This window comes from Strigops habroptila, chromosome 5 (assembly GCF_004027225.2).
Source record: "Strigops habroptila isolate Jane chromosome 5, bStrHab1.2.pri, whole genome shotgun sequence".
NCBI lineage: Eukaryota > Metazoa > Chordata > Aves > Psittaciformes > Psittacidae > Strigops > Strigops habroptila.
Window position 1 is genome coordinate 60,672,685 of NC_044281.2, and position 17,793 is coordinate 60,690,477.

Sequence of the window (17,793 nt, forward strand, 5' to 3'; positions counted from 1 at the left end):
AGGAGCCAGGCAGGAGGCACAGCTTCTCAAGGCAGACATGTCTTTTACTCTTGGGGCTGTGACACACTAAAACTCCCCATCCGTCTGTTCTGGTGTTACCTGTGAGGTGGTGAGAGGATGACAAGGCTGGCACCAAGGTGGCTCCCATGACAGTAGGGCTCTGGTAAGGGGTGCTGCCCAGTGCTTGGCAGAAAGCAGAGGGATGCTGGTAGGTGAACTGGGATGGGAGAGTGCCTGTGCTCCTCACAGTAACCCCACAGCACCTATCAGGACTGTCCCACAGAGAGACAACCAATCCCCGGAGGAGGGCAATGGCCCCTGGCAAAACCTAGGAGCAGTGCCCCTGGCTGTGACTTGCCCTTTGTTGGGGCTACTAAAGCAGCACCTTGGTACCCCCAGGACACCAAGGTCCCAGCAGAAAAACAAGACACCTCTATCTCAGACCCAGTCAACTTGCTTGCTTGCTTGCTGCTTCCTTCCTTCACGAGGGATTGCCACTGCTCCTCAAGCACCTCTGCCGCTTTTCCTGCCCCTCACCAGCTGCCTGGCATTGCCCCACTCTGCTCCTCCACTTGTACCCGGCTGCCCTGCTTGTGTGGCCCCAAAGTGCCCACCACCAGTCTGTTGCCCATCCCATCCCCAGCCAGGCACCCTTCTCTCCTGGCTGAGCTCCAGCACCCACCAACTCAGGCACCTGACCCAAAAACACTGGTAGAGAGGGGTGGAGGTGTGCTGGGGAGAGGAAGAGCTGATGGGGACCCTCTCAATGCCTGCATGCCACCAGCCAGCCTGTAGCATCACAGGAGGAAAACAGCAGGTTTGTGTTTTGCCATAACCCAGAAAGTAGCCAATGCAACATAGCACAGCTCAGGCTGCCTTTGGAAGGTGTTGACAAGGTATGCCAGTTTGTCCCTTGGCTGGGCAAGTAATCAACAGGAAAGGACGGGGACTGTGCTGGCTCTGGAGAGTTAGAGCGCAGCAACCTGAGTTTGAGCTTGTGTTGTAGCAGCTTTTGAAATCAAAGATCCCTTCAGCACCACACAGTGAGCACAAAGGTGCTTCCATCATGCACACAAGGAAGGTGGGTGGCAAGGACATTGGAAAGCTACCAGCCCCAGCTCCCTAGGGCACAGTGCTGGGCAGCTACTTCCCACCTGGCTTATCAGGGCTCCTTTCACAGCAGGGAGGAGCGAGGACCATGTTCCTGCTCCAGGATCCAAAGCACACCTGGCATTTGAACCTTCTCTGCTCTGGAAAGGCTAGTGGAGACACCAGCAAGCAGAACTGGGGCAGTAGGTGCTGAGCTGGGTGGCAGCGTTCTCCCCTACTCTGTGAATTGCTTGGGGAAGAGGCTTCCATGCAAAAGGCAAAAAAGATGCAGAGAGGCTTTGCTTGTACAGACAGGCTTTGCTCATTTTGAGTATTTCGTGCATTTATCAGATTCCCTGAGGAAAGAGCAAAACTACAACATATCTAGACTAAGGCAAGTGCCTGGAGCAAGACATGAGATTCATAGGAGTTAACACATTACTGCTAGCAGACTCAAGAGCTGCTTGCTAGCCCAGCAAGCTATTTTTGCACTGTAAGGGCATAGCAGTAAAACAACTTCCTCTTTTGTGACCTCAAACCTCCACCTGGACAAGCAGGACACGTGCAGGCCACTGCCAAGTTAGCAGGAGAACCATTTCACAGGAAGCTGGAGTCTTCTGGAAACTTCCATGTGAACACCACCACCGCCCTTTATTTTGCTCTTGACCTGTCTGTTGTGTGAGAGGCTACTGGCCAAGGCAGTGCGTGTTCCCCAAGCCATGCACGCAGGCACACTGCCCAGCATGGGGTACCCTGAGGGTGGCACCTCACACTCTTGTGCAGGAGGTGCTGCCAGTCCTTGCTTAAATGAGATCAATATGACACTGCAGGGGTACAAACCAAACCAGGAGATCGTGGAGCAACCTGTCCAGATCTAGCCTTTAACTAAGGGGTCAGGGAACAAGGTGGAAAATGAGGTTTAATATATACATATGTTGAAAGGTTGACAGTTATTTCATTATGTGCTTCAATGTGAAAACCACAGTGACAATGATACTGGAATGTGTTTTTTGTCAGCACGAATACTTCACAACAGCTGAAGGGGCCTTTTACATGCATGAGAAATCCTGTGATTTGGGGGCTGCACAACTTACAGAAGACAGGTCCTGAAAGTACTGACAAAAATCCTGTTCTGCCAGACAAGCTGCAGCAGAAGGAGATGAAGTTATTTGCACAGGGAACTTGCCTCAAGCCAAACAGCAGAGGAGTACCTGTCCCAGCCAGGAGAGCTCACCCCTGCACATGCTCAGGGCTCTCTGTCCTCCTACCGCATAATTTGGCTCCTGGGGAGCGTTTTGAAGCAAGGCACACATTTGACATGGAACCTCCTTTGCAAATGCAGACTATCTCAATGGACACTAGTAATCACTTTTAAGGAAGATTTCAACCCCTGTAGTGCACAGTACTAACTGGGGCATGGAGGAACAGCACAATGGCCAGCATAGTTTTAGGAGTCACCTGGCTTTTCAGGTCCCTAACTTGGGAACTGCACTATAAACAAACCTTGCCACACACCCTCACCCACCCACCTTGGTGCAAGGCCGAGCAGCACCGTGTGAGCTTGTGCCTGGCTTCTCTGCGACAGGGAAGTCCCTTCTGCTCTGAAGTCGCTTCCTGGCAGCCCCAAGTCTCACAAAGGCAGCAAGAAAGATAGGATGCAGCTGGGGAATCCAGAGACACAACAGCTTTCCACACTCAGGGACTTCTTTGGGTGGAGAGTTTTCTTATGGCTGAGGAAATTGATGCATCCATCAGAAATGAAGCAGATGCTGACTAAGAGGTTTTTCCTCTTCCCGTTACAACCTCTGCAGCTCAAGAGGGAACTTCCTGCCCAGTTGCAATTCTGAGAACCCATGAGGACATGAGTGAATGGGAAGGAGCACCAGCATGAGAATTGGCAGCTGCTGGGAAAGGGCAGATGTAACACGTGCCAAAAATGAGAGCATCGTCATGGGGCACGTGGTAGCATGGCCCCAGTCCTCAGACCAGGTTGTCCCTGTGGCTGAGGCAGGTCCATTACTCTGCCCAGCTGGTTCTTCCCCATCCTTGTGCTTTGCACCCATCACAGCAGTCTACAGCTCAGCCCTGGTGCCCCACGATCCCCTCACTAACAGGCTGGGCTTTAGGGAAAAGGAGCCAACCTGTCTCAAAACTCCCAATTAAATAGTGAGACCTGGCAATGCCCTTGCTGCCAGACAAGAGACAAAAACTACAGGCTGGAAGCATCCCTTCTTTCTCACTATACTACAGCCACAACTGGGCCTCATGTATTTTTGTATAGAGGGGATATGACCTTTCCCCTGTCAAGGGTGTTCACAAGGTTTAGACAAAAGCACATTAAAAATCAGTTTCCCTTTTCTGCACTTTCTTCAAGTTTGGACACCAAAACCAAGTACCACTTAGTTTTCTTGCTTGTAGGCTGTTTTTGATGAGGGCTGGAATCAGTGGTGTCCACCCTATGGAAAGTTTCCCTTGCTGTTAATAATACAACCACAAAATGGTAAAATCTCCCTGCAAGTAGATGCATTTATACTTGGATAAAAGTGCTAAGCATGCTATAGCTTTTTCCTGATCCAGTGCTAAGCTATTCAGGTGTAAAACATTTTGATGCTAATATGGCCAATAAACCTGAGTTGAAAAAATACATAAAACAGTTATGCTACTAAAACTTTTCAAGTGTAGACAAAAATAACCACGTACAACAACTAATGACAGCGTTGTGGGGCCCTCTAGACTCTGAACACTGTCATATATTGTGTCAACACAGGACGCTTCCAGTATTAATTATGAGTTTCATACACACCCTCTTATGAGAGTAGCTAGAGCATTAAAATTTTGCACTTATTGCCAGCCATTTTCATTCCGTGTTTGCCCTAGCCCAGGGCTGGAGCACTTGGCTTGTGTGCATTTCAGGGGATGTTTTATTCTTGTTCAAAAAGCTTACTGTTACTGGGTTCTTTTATTTATTATATTTTGGTAACACAGTCATTTCTGTTGGCCTCAAGCATTTGTTGAACACAAGGGGGTAAACTGAGCATAGCTGGAGAGTCTCCTTTAGGAACCTTGTTTTCTGACAGCATCAAACATTTTGCTTACTACAAATCAGATACATTTCAGAGCACTTGGGGTTGCAGCTATACACAGACATCAGCATGGCAGCTTTTTTCCTTTCCCAGTTGTTTTTTTAAATAAGCCTCTGGGTAGTAAGAGAGTGTGTTCAGCAGTGTACAAAGCAATGGAGCTTAATTGCAGAAGAAAAAGGAGTGTGCGATGGTATATGGGCAGCAGAGCTGGAGGTGCGAGAGTAATAACTTTGTCCCCAGAATTCCTCTGGCTGCTAACAGTGCTACTGAATTCATGCTAAGGCACCTGTAAATTATGCTTCTGCTCACATAATTTAAGTCTGCCCACTGCATCTGGGAGCTGAGCTGGTGAGCTCAGGCTGGTAGCGTAGGTAGAGCGTGGCAGCACGTTGCGCACCAAGCACACAGCAGTAACAACAGCAGTGCATACTTCCCCATCCTGAGACTGTCTCAGTGCAAGAAATATGGACCTCCTTTCCTGAGGGAATTTATGGCTTTCCTTCTCATCAGCCCTGCTCACAACCCTCTGGCTTTCTCAGAAAAATGGGAGCAGGTGCTTCGTGCACGATGAGTGTTTGGGATGCTGCAAGGAAACTGGGTGCAGCCCACAAACACTCTATCCCACTGTGGTGGGAGGCAAGATGGGAAACAGTACGATGAATCTCCCAGCCAGGGGATGAAGGATGCCTTCTGTTGGATGACATGAGCTCTGGAGCAATAAAATAACAACTAAATACAAGAGCAGTGTGGTGGGGAAAAGGGGCTGATTAAACACCCTGTCTTTAAATTGTGGCTGGTGTCAATCAGCAAACTCCAGTGACTGCTACAGCAAAAAGTCCATTCACCTCAGTTGGTATCTGGCCCAAGGTGGTTGTTGCACAGACACAGGAGGATGAGCATCTTTGATAGCTGAGAGGGCAGCTGGACTGGATGTCCCCTGCCAGCTCACTTCCCTCCTGGCTTTCTCGTGGCATTTGTAACAGGGCTGTAGCACCCACTCTGTGGTCTCTTCAGGGCCACTGATCCTGTGGACAGCTGAAGTCCACAGATTTAGGCTGGTTTAACCGGTGGAGCAGCACCTGCCAGTGCTTGAGTCAAGTGGGAGGGTGACGCTGGGACTGGTGCTCTCTTAGCAAGCAGAGACCCCATATATGTTATGGGGCTGTTGGCTGTAGGGAGCTTGTGTTGCTTAAACCTAGCCTAGGAGTAATTTCCTACGATTTTCCCAGGGCAGCACTCTGGTGAGCACAGCCGTGCTCAGGGCATGCCAGACTCTTCATGCCTGGTCTGCATGTTTGGAGTTCACCCCAGTGGGGTGACACCACAAATGACACCATGGGAGCTTGCATTCAGGACAGTCCTGCTACTTCCCCCTCACCCCTCTTACCCGTAGCCTGTTACCCCAGCTACAACCATGGTAGAGTTTTGCATTACGAACACGTTATTCAAATAGAAAAAGAAAAAAATTAAAAGAAAAAAAGAAATAGAAAAACCAGCCACCAAACCCACTCTACTCCCTCTCCGCTCCACCCAAAACATTCCAGTCTTTCCTTTCTTGCCACTTGAGAGGGGGGTTGTTTATTGACATTATGCAAGTGCTGAAATATTTTTCTTTTTCTTCTCTCCCGCCCCTTTTTAGCTTTCTCCCCCTCTGTCCTCTGGGGGTTGCAAAGGTAGTTCAAACCCCTCCAGTCATGTCGGCTTATCAGCCAAAGGAGATGCATTCCTCTGGGCTGCTCCCTTTATAAGTCACTGCTGGCCGGGCGCCCGCTCGCCGCTCCGCAGCACTCCGCGCCAGCAGCGCTGCCTGCTGCCCCGCCATGCCCTAGCCCGGGCCCCCGGACCCGCTCGCCCACGGGGGGACGCGCAGCAACCCGGGGGAGGGCCGGCGGCGATGGCACCCCCGTCCCCCGCCCGCCCCTGAGGGCGGCTGCTGCCGGGATGTTCAGCTGGCAGCGGAGCTTCACCCTAGGAGCGCCCTGGAGGAGAGGTGAGTCCGCGCCCCTCCGGGGCCGCCCCGGCCCGCCGGCGCTCCGGCACACCTCCCCAAACCAGCTCCTCCGCCACCCCCTTCCTTCCCCTCAGCGGCCGCGCAGACGGTACTTCGGGCAAATCTGACCCGGCCCGGCCCGGCCCGCCCCACTCCCGGGCCCCGCCGGACGGGGTGCCCGCGCCGCGCCACCCCGCTGCCGCCCGGCCCCGGCCCCATGCTGCGCTCGCTGCTCTCCGGCTGCCTCTGCCCACACGCAGGTAAGGCTGCAACAAGTCCCCTTTCGCCTTAAGCCGAACTGTTTTCCTCTTAAAATGGGTTTATTTGGCATTTATAAGATTTGGGAGAGAACAGCAGGAGAGGCGGGAGCGCTGCGAGCCCGAGGCTGTGCGCGAAGGAGGGCGAACTGCTCGGGGTGGGTGCAGGAAGGGTGAAAACGGCGCTCGGCATCCAAGCGGCTGCGCGCACTCTGTCCCTCATGCATCCTTCGGGCTCTGCGCTAACGTGAGGCGGGTCGGGTCTGCCCTCAGCCTGCCACTGCACTGGCAACGCATATCGGATCGCTTTCTGGGCGTGCATATCGCCATCTAACAGGGATTATCCCGAGTTTGAGGTGTATTGCTTGCATCCTTCTGTTCTGTGCACAAGCGGTGATCCAGGTAGGGAAAGCAGCTATGGTCCTGCAGCACTTGTTACTTTCCAAGTCTGTTGTTGAAACAAACGATGCGGTCTCAGTCTGCCTTTTTCAGGCACAATGGGTCTGAGTATGTTTTATTCCTTAGCCAGGGCTGCAGGCTGAGATCACAAGCCCCAGGTAGCAGAATCCCTTTAGCCTCCCTATTTACCCTTCGGCTTGGCTTGTGCCAGTTGTAAATGAGATCTGCAGTTTCTGTCTCCATTAACATCACTGCACTGGCTGGTTGGTTTACTTGGCACACAGGTGGCCACAGACAGGGTTTGCCAGAGTCTAAGTGTAGAGCGCTGTACAGCAGCAGAATGGTAAAGACGTTGCAAAACACCGTGGTGAATGGTTATGCCTCTTGGGGTCCTGACTTCCCATCAGCATGCTGAACTCTGCAGGAACTGCCTGTACTGCCCTAGTTCAAGGAGGCAGAACTCATCAGAGCTGCCATGTTCATGGGCATCTCTGTGCCCATGTGCTCAGGCACCCAGTGCTGGGACTGTGCTTCCCAGCTCTTCTGCTCTGGGCAGCTGCTCAGAGCTCAGTGTGAGCTGGAGTCTCTCTGAGGTGTGGTAGCAGGTAACTGCTGGGCACCATTCTAGCAAGGCTGTTGAAGCACGTTTCTCTGCCTGGGTCTGGTCTGGAGGCTGCATTTTTACCCAATGACACAAAGGGCTCTAGAGCAGTGATGCTGCGAGAGCACTCCACCATCACCACAAGACATGGGGAGTGTTTGAAGAGATGCCATTTTACAAAATGGTGGAAACTGCTCTTTATTTTTTTTTCCCCCTGGATGTAATCTGACCATGAACTTTGTTTCCTCCAAGCTACATAGTGCTAGTCTGATGGCAGGGTTAGGAGGGGAAAGGAAGCTTGCTCTTCCACATGGAAGTGGAAGCTTTTGGTGGGGGAAACAGACTTATCACTCAGAGCATTGAGTAATCAAAAAGAGATACAGCTAAAATTTCTCCAAATAAGAAACAGGAACAGCACTCCTTAAGCGCCTTGGCTGGAAAGAGGCACCAAATATTGTGTCCTGGTTTGGACCCTATCTCTATTCAGAAAGAGCCAAGAATATGCTGTTTCTTGCAAGCTTTGTGGCAGGGACTTTACAGTTGCATCTCCAAATGCAGCTTAAGATACAGACTATAAACCAAACAAAACTTTTTTAGCATGGCAGCTCAATAACAGAGATATAAGCTGATCTTCCCCCCCCTCCCTTGGGGGCTTTTAGAGCAGAAGTATCAGAGTAGCAGGATCTCTCCTATCAGGAAGTTCAGTTTACTGCAGCTACAGAACCCTAAATCACCACCTTCTCCTTGCCATCTCAGCAAGGTCTTCGTGGTGCCCCAGCAAGCAACAAACCCCCAAATTGTCACCACTCTCATTGCAACCATAAAAGATTTTAGACATACCAAAGAGTATGGTTACACCTGCCCACTGCTACCTCATTTAGCAGAAGTAGCACTCCAGGTTTTTGCCTAGGGACAGCAAGGACTGCACATGAAGAATGGGTTAACAGTGACCCTTCTGATATGATTCATGAGTTTCTTCAGCTTCAGTTGAAGCACTGGGGTCTTAATGGCTTCAGTCTGTGGGGCTATTGAACGGTTGTTTATCCAAGCTTATTATAGGCAATAAAACCTGAACTACTACATACCTGTCATGACTGGGGGGCAAGTTGCATCCTCACAAAGGGCCTCCAGTCTCCTAGTTTGTTACTGGCTGAATACTGCTTTGCAGTATGAGGCAGCCTGCAAATCAAGGATGTGCAAGGAAAGATGTGCAAGGAAAGAGCTCCTAAATTAGACAGTTTTTGCCAAGGTGTGGTGTATTTGTTTCTATTGTTTTAATTTTCTGCTCAGACACACTAATGAGCTGTGAGCCAAATAATCTTTTGGTATTATACAGGGCTGCCCATGAAAGCACCACTTCCTTTAGTTGAGGTTTTGAACCTTTCTCCTGAAGAAGCACATGGGAATTTACAAGAAGAATTTGCAGGTCTTCAGTGAAAGCTGTCATCTCCCTGACAGAGTCTCACAAATAAGCAGCACAGGTGATGGTGGGAACTGAGCTTCCTCCTGACCCCAGCAATGGTTACAATGTGGAGTAAGGAGGACTTGGGCACAGATCCTTGTGCACCAAAATCATCCTTGGCCTGGTTTTCGCAATTGGCAATATATCCAGAGAAACTAGATGATCTTTAAGGTCCCTTCCAACCCAAACCATTCTGTGATTCTGTGAAATAAGTTGCAGGATAAATGCAATAACAGGCGGGAGAGGCTCTATAGCTACGCTCAAAGTCAGGCGTTGGTCTAAAAACTGGTAGCTGCCAACTACACAAGTTCTCTCTGATAAAGCAGGTGGCCTGTGGGGACCTGCTGTGCCACTTTCTGCCAGAGGACACTGATCTGTCAGACCTGTAGCTCTGTTTCAAAAACTTCAGAGGTCACTTGGAATGAATAGGAGCAAGCTGTAAAAATGTCAAGTGGCCTCTCTACTTGGAAATCCATTTCCTCTTTAGTCCACCCAACTATATCCATCAGTAAACAATCAATCTCCCTCTCATTCCTCCTCAAATGCCTGAAGAGAGCTATAATTATCTCCTCCTCTTCTAAAACATATTTATTAAAGCAATGAATACCTCTTCAGTCAGAGTCCTTGAACCCTGTTATCTTTCAGCATCTATTTTATGGATCTATTTTATGGATTTACCGTTATCAGCTGCAGCTATGGGGGATTTATAACATTTCTGGTCACCTTATATCACTAAACTATCATCCAGAGGAACTTCACACCCTTAACTAACAGTGTGACTGGAAAGCACCTTGGAGCCAAACAATCCAAGAACTTCATGCTTTTTTGTTTAAGGACCGTCTGAGATCTCAGTTTTATCATGGCTATTTCTTTGCATTCAGCATTTCAAGCAAATAGAATTGTATATGTAGTCTCGCGAAATCTGCATGCGTTTCAGTTCACCAGTTGCATAAATTGAGATTTCGAGAACTGGATCCTTCATAAAAATGTTGTTACCATATGGGAGTTTGTTCCTCTGCAAATGTGATTTTTTCAGTCACAATTCCAGTAAACCCAAACATTTTTTGAGACAGCAATTTTCATGCTTTCACAAGTTTTTACCATTGTAGATAGAGGTTGTAAGTGGTGCACCGAATACATTTCCGTAAGCTCCCCTTAGAAACTCTTTGGCTCACAATTGTCTTAATTGTTTATGAGAAGCCCTTGCTCAGGTTGGGCAGCCCAAATTATAACAGCATGCTCACAGACTAGCTTTGCTTGAAAAGCATTGGGAAGGCAGATGAATTGCAGGTACTTGGGGCCAGGCAGCACCCCTGCCATCACCAAGTCTGGGATCTGGTCTTGAACAGGCATGTAAAGCATCAGGGAGCAAGGGAGATCCTTGCCCAATGGAAGTCCATGGCAGAGCTCTGTGGAAGTAGATTTTCCTCCCAGACCACCAGTTGGTAGTGGTTGCAGGGGTTTTTTTGGGTGGAGGTTGTTTGTTTGTTGCGTTGTTTTGGGTTTTTTGCAGCATGGGAATAATCCAGTTCTTCCAAGTAGTGGTGTCCTGTACGTGCAACAATTTCCTGTGCCCATGGGGCTGTGCAAGGGACAGCATTGTCCGGCTAGCGAAGTTAACACAGCTCCTGGGTACACTGCTTGGGGCTTGCTGGTGGGCTAGTGCTGAGGAGGAGGTGCCAGTACAGCCCCAGTACCCCCCCTCAGCACACATGGGGGAAGAGTCAGCAGCAAAAAATGCCTATTGTTTCAGAAAGGAAGTGACCCTTTTCCCCTTAAGTGCTGGGAAATTGAGACCTCATCACTGGTGAGAAAAAAAAATAAAAAATCCCCTCTTCGAAGTGAAAGGGAAATACCACCTGAGCTGTACTGCCAGCAGTGTCAGAGAACATGCCCCAGTAACAGGACTAAAGAGAGACTTTTTTGTAAAGGAAGGAAGGAAAATGAGGGAATGCAAGGACTGAATGGGAGGGGCAGCCTTTCGTTTCTAGGTCATGAGTTTGACTCTAGCTCACTAGTCACTGCTGCTTAATGATTCTTCAAAAGCTGATGATCATCTCTTAGTCTGTTACTTGGAGGCCACAGCCCCATCATGGAACCTGTCCTGCATGGCACAGGATTTAATCCTTGGCACAGCTAGAAAGGAGTTACTTGGCAGGCTGTGTGGGTCCTCTATGGGATGCTGAAAAATCTCTTTTGGGTCTTTGCATGTGCATCCTGCTCCTGTGCTCAGGGCTAAGTAGACTGGTAGGAATGAAGGGGTTTGACTTTGGTCTTCCTTTGCAGGGCAGCAAAATCCCTGCTACTCCAGCAACCCAAGTCATCAGTGCTGCCCTTTATTTCTGGTGCTCTTTTCCTGTGGCACACTACAGTTGGAAAGTACTGGCCTTATAAACTTAAATGTAGAGGGTGTTGCATGTCTTGTGGTGGATGGGAGTGGGGAGAGGAATAGGCCCTCTGAGCATCTCTGGATTGTTCACCTTGTGCCTCTCCCGGAGGCTGCCACCCTGCAAAACCCTGCCAGCACCACCCACCATGGGTGGGTTCTCTGTGCACATGAACCTTGCAGGAGCGCTGTGGACAAGCAGAGGACTGCCATGGCTCCAATGCTGCTGTCCTTTGTAACACAATGGCAGACAGAGACAAGCAAAGTTTTGGCTCCAGTTATGCCAGTCGTGCAGATGTTTAACAGAGATTCTCCCCATGCTAAGTAACCTACAAAGCACGGACATTTTGAGAAGATGGGGGGGCACAGACCAGAAGAGAGGAGAGCAGCACAGGGCAGCACTACATGGCACAGCTCTGTACTGCCACTAGCAGCACGCATCCTACTGCCAATCTGGCCTCTTCCCATTAGCTAGATGCATCAGAAGGCCATGTGCCAGTGGGTTAGAGGCCAAGGACCCGTCTCAGTGATTTAGCAGAGCTTAACAGGGCTCACACTGAAGGAATAGCCAGTGAAACATGCCATTGAGCCACAGATGTAGATGCAAAAAATAAAAAAAACCTGGACCTGGATTTCAATGTCCTGGAGCATGGGGATTTGAATACAGACTTCGGCTTGATTTACTAGAAAGGTCGGAGCTTTTGCAGGAGTTGGGTCTGGGCAGGACTGGGAATGCCTAAGAATTTTGCCTGGGCAGTTGTTTGAGTGCATCTCTTGCATGCAACTTGGGATGAAGAAAGTGCTTGAAAGTAATTTCATGTTAGATATCTGCCCTCCTTCCTCAGGTCAGAAATCTCTGTATTAATGCACTAGGCTGTGCCCTAGCATCTACTAGTTATTGTGCAACAGGAAAAATACACTTGGACTTAAAACTCCAAGGAAAGGAAAGCCTTGGAACAGGAGCTGATGTTATTCACCTTTGAAGGATTTAAGTTTCTCTGCTAGGCTTTGCTAACTGCCAACAGAGAAGTATCCTAGAAAGCAATTCGGAAACAAAGTGAAGCAAAGTTCTAGATACCTAGCTGGGACACATCAATTCCTTTTCCTTCCTACTAATTACCTTCAAATATTAGCTAGTTCACTGTTACCACCTCCCTGTGAGAGAGGAAGCAGTCTTACTCTCCACTTGTACAGGCACAGGAAATCCAGCAACTTGCCCACGGTTACACATAATCACTAAGTCACCATCAGTTACAGGCTCATACTACAACCCAGGGAACCCTGTTTATCTCTAGTATGATTACAGAGCCATATAACCTTCCAAGAGGGCTACCAGCTAAGTAGCACAGATTAAGCCAGGACCATATTTGGCCCAGACACGTTGCCAAAGATGCTGCAGGAAGCTATACTGATTCCTAAGCATATACACACAACTCCATTCCCTTCCCCGCTGCCATACCAGTGCCCCAGCCAGCCACCTTCCACTACCTTACCCCACCAAGAAGGGGTGTGGAAAACCAGTCCAGGGGAAAGGAAACAAAATACAACAACAACAACAATCTTGGCCAATTTCCCAGGAGCAGCAGTGTCAAACCTGGCTGGCCTCCAGCACAAGTAAATACATCTTACCAACCTTAATGCCACACATTCAGCTCTCTGAAGTGCTTCACACCTCCTTTCAGAAGCCTCCATGCAGCACACTCCCTCCAGCACAGACAGAAGTCCATCTTCCCTGTTTTGCTCTAGTGCCCTGGTATTGTTGTACAAAACACTTACAAACCAAGTCCTCAGCCAGAATTAGGTGACTTGATTCTGGTAGGGGCCCTGGTAATGAGCTAATTTATAGCAGCTGAGGGGCTGAGTCACACTTTTTTTTTTTTTTTTTTTTTGTAATTGCACTGATGAGCTTTATTTGCACCATTCTGGTGTTTGTTTGCAATAGGCTTGAAAGACCTGAGGTTTTTTGTATGTCTCTTTCAAGATCTATAGCAGAAACAACCTGCTTCTTGGAAGCCCCATGGTTTAGATCCCATAACCCAGTTAACAGAGAAGAAGAGACTGTTCTGTCAGTGAGGTGCAGCAAGAAAAACTTGAGTTTCAGGTCGCTGAATCATGGGAGATATCTCTGCTGTAGCACAGGTGACCTCATTGACCATGAGAAAGCATCACTCAATGAATGAGGACAAGGTGCCTAAGTGTTGTGCAAAATATTGCTGTCCTCTGCATCTATTCTGAACTTGTGGTAGGGGAATGATAACGTTTTGCATCATTGCAAAGAGTTGGGAGGTTAAATCAGAAATGCTCAAACACTGTGTTTACCAGGATCTGCGACTGCTGAGATCAGTGGTTTGCAGCCTAGAACAGATAAATAAGAAACTGTTGTGAAACCATGTAATGTTGCTAGTGACCACAGGATGAGGAGAGCAAAGGACTGTCTTGTCCAGATTGCAGACCTTTCTCAGCTTGGAGTTTCTGGCATTGAGGGAACCCTCACGTAGAGGGTCAGAGATTTCATCTAATTTTTCAGTTTTTCTACCCCAGCCAAACTTTCTGATACACATTGTAGCTTTTGTAGTCATAAAAGATATGAATTAAAGCACCTGACATCTCCTTCTGAAAGTAGCAAGACCTCATTTTAATATGCTGCTTCCTGATTTCAGACAAAGAAATATTTGTGTAGGCCAGGGTGGAACCAGTTAAGCAAGAAAAAAGGGGGCAGATTGAAAGACAGTAAGAGAATCTCCAGTCAAAGGAAAGCATGGCATGGTTAATAACTGAAGGCAATTGGAGTCTGTGGGAAGGAACTACCATTGCATCTAGTAATTCCTGGCAAGAGTGATAACTGTACGATTTTTTCTTAAAAAGAAAGTGCAGCAATGCAACTGCTCTCCTCCTGAGCCTCAGTGGGTTTGTTGTGCCATCTGGCGTGGTGATGCCATCAGAAGGGCCTGTTAGTCTTTTATTTTTCATGCAGATACAACGCTTTGCCTCACTCTGCCAAGAAGTGTTTGCAACTGAGCAGGTAGATCCTCTTTATTCCAAATTACTAATGACTCAGCTCTACCTCCTTCCAAGACCTGGCACCAAGCTCCCTCTCATAGGTGGCATTTTGCTGTGCATGAGGCTGCGAATCAGGCTCCCCCCTCCCAGCAATGTACTAGTGTTGCACTGCTGATGGTCTGGCATTGACTGTCCCAGGTGTGGCTCTTTACAGTGGAGAGATGCCTGTGAATCCTGCCAAGGGAGGCAAGTGCAAATTCTGTATATGATAAACAAGATCTTCTGTAAGGTGTTATAAGCACTATGCCCACATGCCACAAAAAACCCATCAGATGGCATGATTTATCACTGACAGCCCCTTAGGAAAATCCAGGGGATAAAATATTGAATTTATGGCTGCCTATGAACAGTAAAGGGCATGTTTCAGCGACGTCCCAAGAAATTTTCATAATTAAATAGAAGGAATTTAAATAAAGTAGAAAATGGCCTTAATGAGTAAAATTTTCCATTGTCTGTGGACATTGCAGAAAGCAAGCTGGAGGAGGGAAGGCTGAAAAATGGGTGATTTCTGAAACGAAGAGTTTTCTGGGTTACTCTGAAGGAGGGCTGTACAGCAGACCTCGTCCTGCTCCACCACCAGTGCAGGGTCCCCAGCTTCTCTGCCCGCTTAGGGATAATTACATTACCATGAGTGAGTTTGCCTAGTTTGATGTCAGGCAATAGGAAGGAAGTAGGAGAGGGGAATGAAAGGAAATGAAGTGGGAAGTAAGATATTCTGAAAAGAGTATTCATTGGAACCCTCTGAGGCGCTCTGGATCAGGCATTAATAAGCGAAAAGGTACCAGAGAAACTGAAGTTTTGAACTGCAGCAATTCTTGGTTCCAGGTCCACCTACAGACGGATTTGGAGCTGAGGTTGCAGTTTGTGAAAGGGTGGATGCAGAGCTTTCACACTGGCTCTCATACCAGAAGTCTGCATGGTGAAATACTAGATTCAGAAAAGCAGTAAGAAAACCTGGGGGCAGATCTTCAACTCCTGTAGATCAGCCTTTCATCCAGAGACTGTTCTACCACATTACCATGTGAAGTAATTGTGATATGAAAACAAGTCTTCTTTGACCATGTGCAAAAAGCTCATGAACAAAGCTGCTGCCATCTCCTTTCTCTTTTCGGAGAATGTAAGAGTTCATTTAGAGAAATTATTTCATAGCTAAAACCATACAGGGAGTGAAAAAGATCTACAGTGCCTCATTTGCTTTTCCTATCAGTACTTGCTTTCTGTCATCTGTATGTGTGCAGAGAATACTGTAGAGAATAGCAATTTGCAAATCGCTTGTTACAACCCGAAATTCACTTAAGCCTATGGAAAGACAGATTTCATTTTACCCTTTTTGTCTGCTGGTTCAGGATACTTTTAATCAGAGGAAATATTTTAGCCTTAAATTAACGTCTGTCATGCTGAAAGGGCATGTATTTCTCTATGTTTGTACACAGGTAATCACTAAAAAGTTATCTGGCTACACGTGTTGTTTTCTACCGATCTGCTAAATCAGAACTTGATGTGCATTTATGACTCCCCTTGAAGGGCTCTGGGGCTATGAGACAAAACACTTCTATTGTAGCAAAGCCTACAAGAAAGCTTCATGTAGCTCTAGAAAAAAAAAAATTAGGGCTGTCCCCCTCTACCACCTTACTGTAGCAGTTTTGCATTTCACATCCCTCAGGGGATGCACTAGACCCTAAGTTTTGGAGCCTTTTGTGACCTTCTACTTGTTTTCATTTAAGCAGGTAAGAAGAGCCCACCTGCTGAGGACAAAGTTGTGTTAACACATATGAAGATATTGAGCAATGAAGGAGTTCAAAACCCAGGGTTAATCACAGAGGCTTCAGCTGACACAGCCTGCACAGAAGAGTCCCATCTCCCTGGTGCCAGCTTCCCACCGGCCTGCCAGGGAAATCCGAATGCAGCAGCCGAACCAGCAGATCCAGACTATGCAGATGCCCCAGCAAGCACAGACTATGTAGCCACGCTACCTGACCTCAGTGCCTTCCAGTCCAAGTGCCGACTTCACAGATTCTCCAAATTCGAATCTGAGGACTCAGGGGTTGAATTGCCAAGTGGGGCTAATTCTCCATCAACACCAACGGGTTCAGAGAAGAGCTTTGTGCTTCACAGCAGAGACTCATTTTGTGACTCAGGTGTGCTTAGCACTTCTTCTTCTCCAGAAATTGACCATCTGGTAATGAGAACATGTAAAGAGCATGCCAGAAAAGTCAGCCACCAAGATCCAGAGAGCAAAAAGCAAGCTGAGTACTACAGCCAGGAGGCAGATGCTGTGCAGGGTCCCACAGCTTCCCTTGGAGACTTAAGTGTCCCTCAGGAAGAAAGTCCAGATGAACATTTTGACCAGAGCGAAAATCAATCTCTGGAAAAGGAACCCACCCCAGAGATGGACCCTGCAAGGGAAAGCACTCTTCACACCCCAGGTCCCATAGAAGAGCCAAAGACAGTTGCTGACAATTTCCCAGAGAACTTTGGCAGCATGCAAGACCTCCAGATCCATGGACATCAGCTGAAGAAGTACCCCACAAGTGACAGTCTAGATGAGTACATGGATAAATGCTGTAGGCTGAGTGAGGTAAGAAACACCTAAACTGAATCTTAGAGCTAGGCCTGTCCAAATATCTCAGCCAAGGTTCAAGTCCTATTGTTTGTCACAAACTAGGACATATGTGAGTGAGTTAGAAAATCTCCCCTGAAACTGTTGTAAGCAGCAAATCATGGTAACTGATTTTTAAGAGCTTTTTTTCCCAGCAGTGAAACTCTGAAGTTATTCACATATATCAGGTCTGGGTAAGGATGACTAATGGCTCATGGAGATCTGATGTTTCAAAAAGCCCTAGATTAGAGAATGGACTTGATTTTGGTCTTAAAATGAAGATTGGGAAGTTAGTCATTGTCCACGTGTCCACATGGGGCGTGGATCAGAACATAGTTTCTTTTTCAAGGTCAGGTTATTCCTGTTTCTGGGAACAGCTAGGCTGCTGTTGGGGCACCAGAATTTGGAGGGAACTTGTCTAAGGGGTAGTTCATTTCTGTCCGGGTCTGTCCTGTCCTCTTGCACCAGCTCTCAATGAGTGAGCAGTGAGCAAATGCACAAATTCAAATCTTTGCTGGGCTAGAAATGGAGATTGCATTTTAACTCACCAGCAGAGGTGTGGTGGGCCAGACTCAAAGACATAATTTCAGTAGCTTGTCCCATACCAGACTCCTTGTTTTCCCCCTTACTGTGTACACTGTGCCACAGACAGGAGAATAAAAAGCCCTTCTGCACCTTCTCCCATAGTGGATGCTGGCAAGCACTCACCCCATGCTGCAGACATGCCGACAGATCCAAGCTTTGTCTGCTCACTGTGGTGGCTTCCATGAACCAGCAAAGGCAAGATATAAGTGGGGAGCTGATTCCTGACATGGAGACGAACCAAAGAGCCCCATGAGCAAAGGGAAAGGAGAAGAGCAGACTAGG

General features: G+C 48.0%; 2 protein-coding genes across 6 annotated transcripts in view; one reads left to right on the forward strand and one right to left on the reverse strand.

Annotated features, from left to right (window-relative positions):
* HELLS (helicase, lymphoid specific) overlaps window positions 1-13,064 on the reverse strand; it is a 55,059-nt gene extending 41,995 nt beyond the window's left edge. Inside the window, exon 1 of the mRNA XM_030487402.1 lies at window positions 12,901-13,064. The gene's annotated coding sequence lies outside the window, so the exon portion shown is untranslated. The remainder of the gene's footprint in view (window positions 1-12,900) is intronic.
* The window catches only part of LOC115608512, a 43,422-nt gene continuing 31,493 nt past the window's right edge, over window positions 5,865-17,793 (forward strand). For 2 of the 5 annotated variants that reach the window (XM_032919953.1, XM_032919952.1), the window contains exons 1-2: window positions 5,865-6,162; window positions 16,052-16,905. In XM_032919953.1, the coding sequence (XP_032775844.1) occupies window positions 6,114-6,162; window positions 16,052-16,905 (903 nt within the window). In that variant the 5' untranslated portion in view covers window positions 5,865-6,113. Of the gene's footprint in view, window positions 6,423-16,051; window positions 16,906-17,793 lie in introns of all 5 variants that reach the window. The other 3 variants (XM_032919955.1, XM_032919954.1, XM_030487405.2) reach the window with 3 other exon arrangements.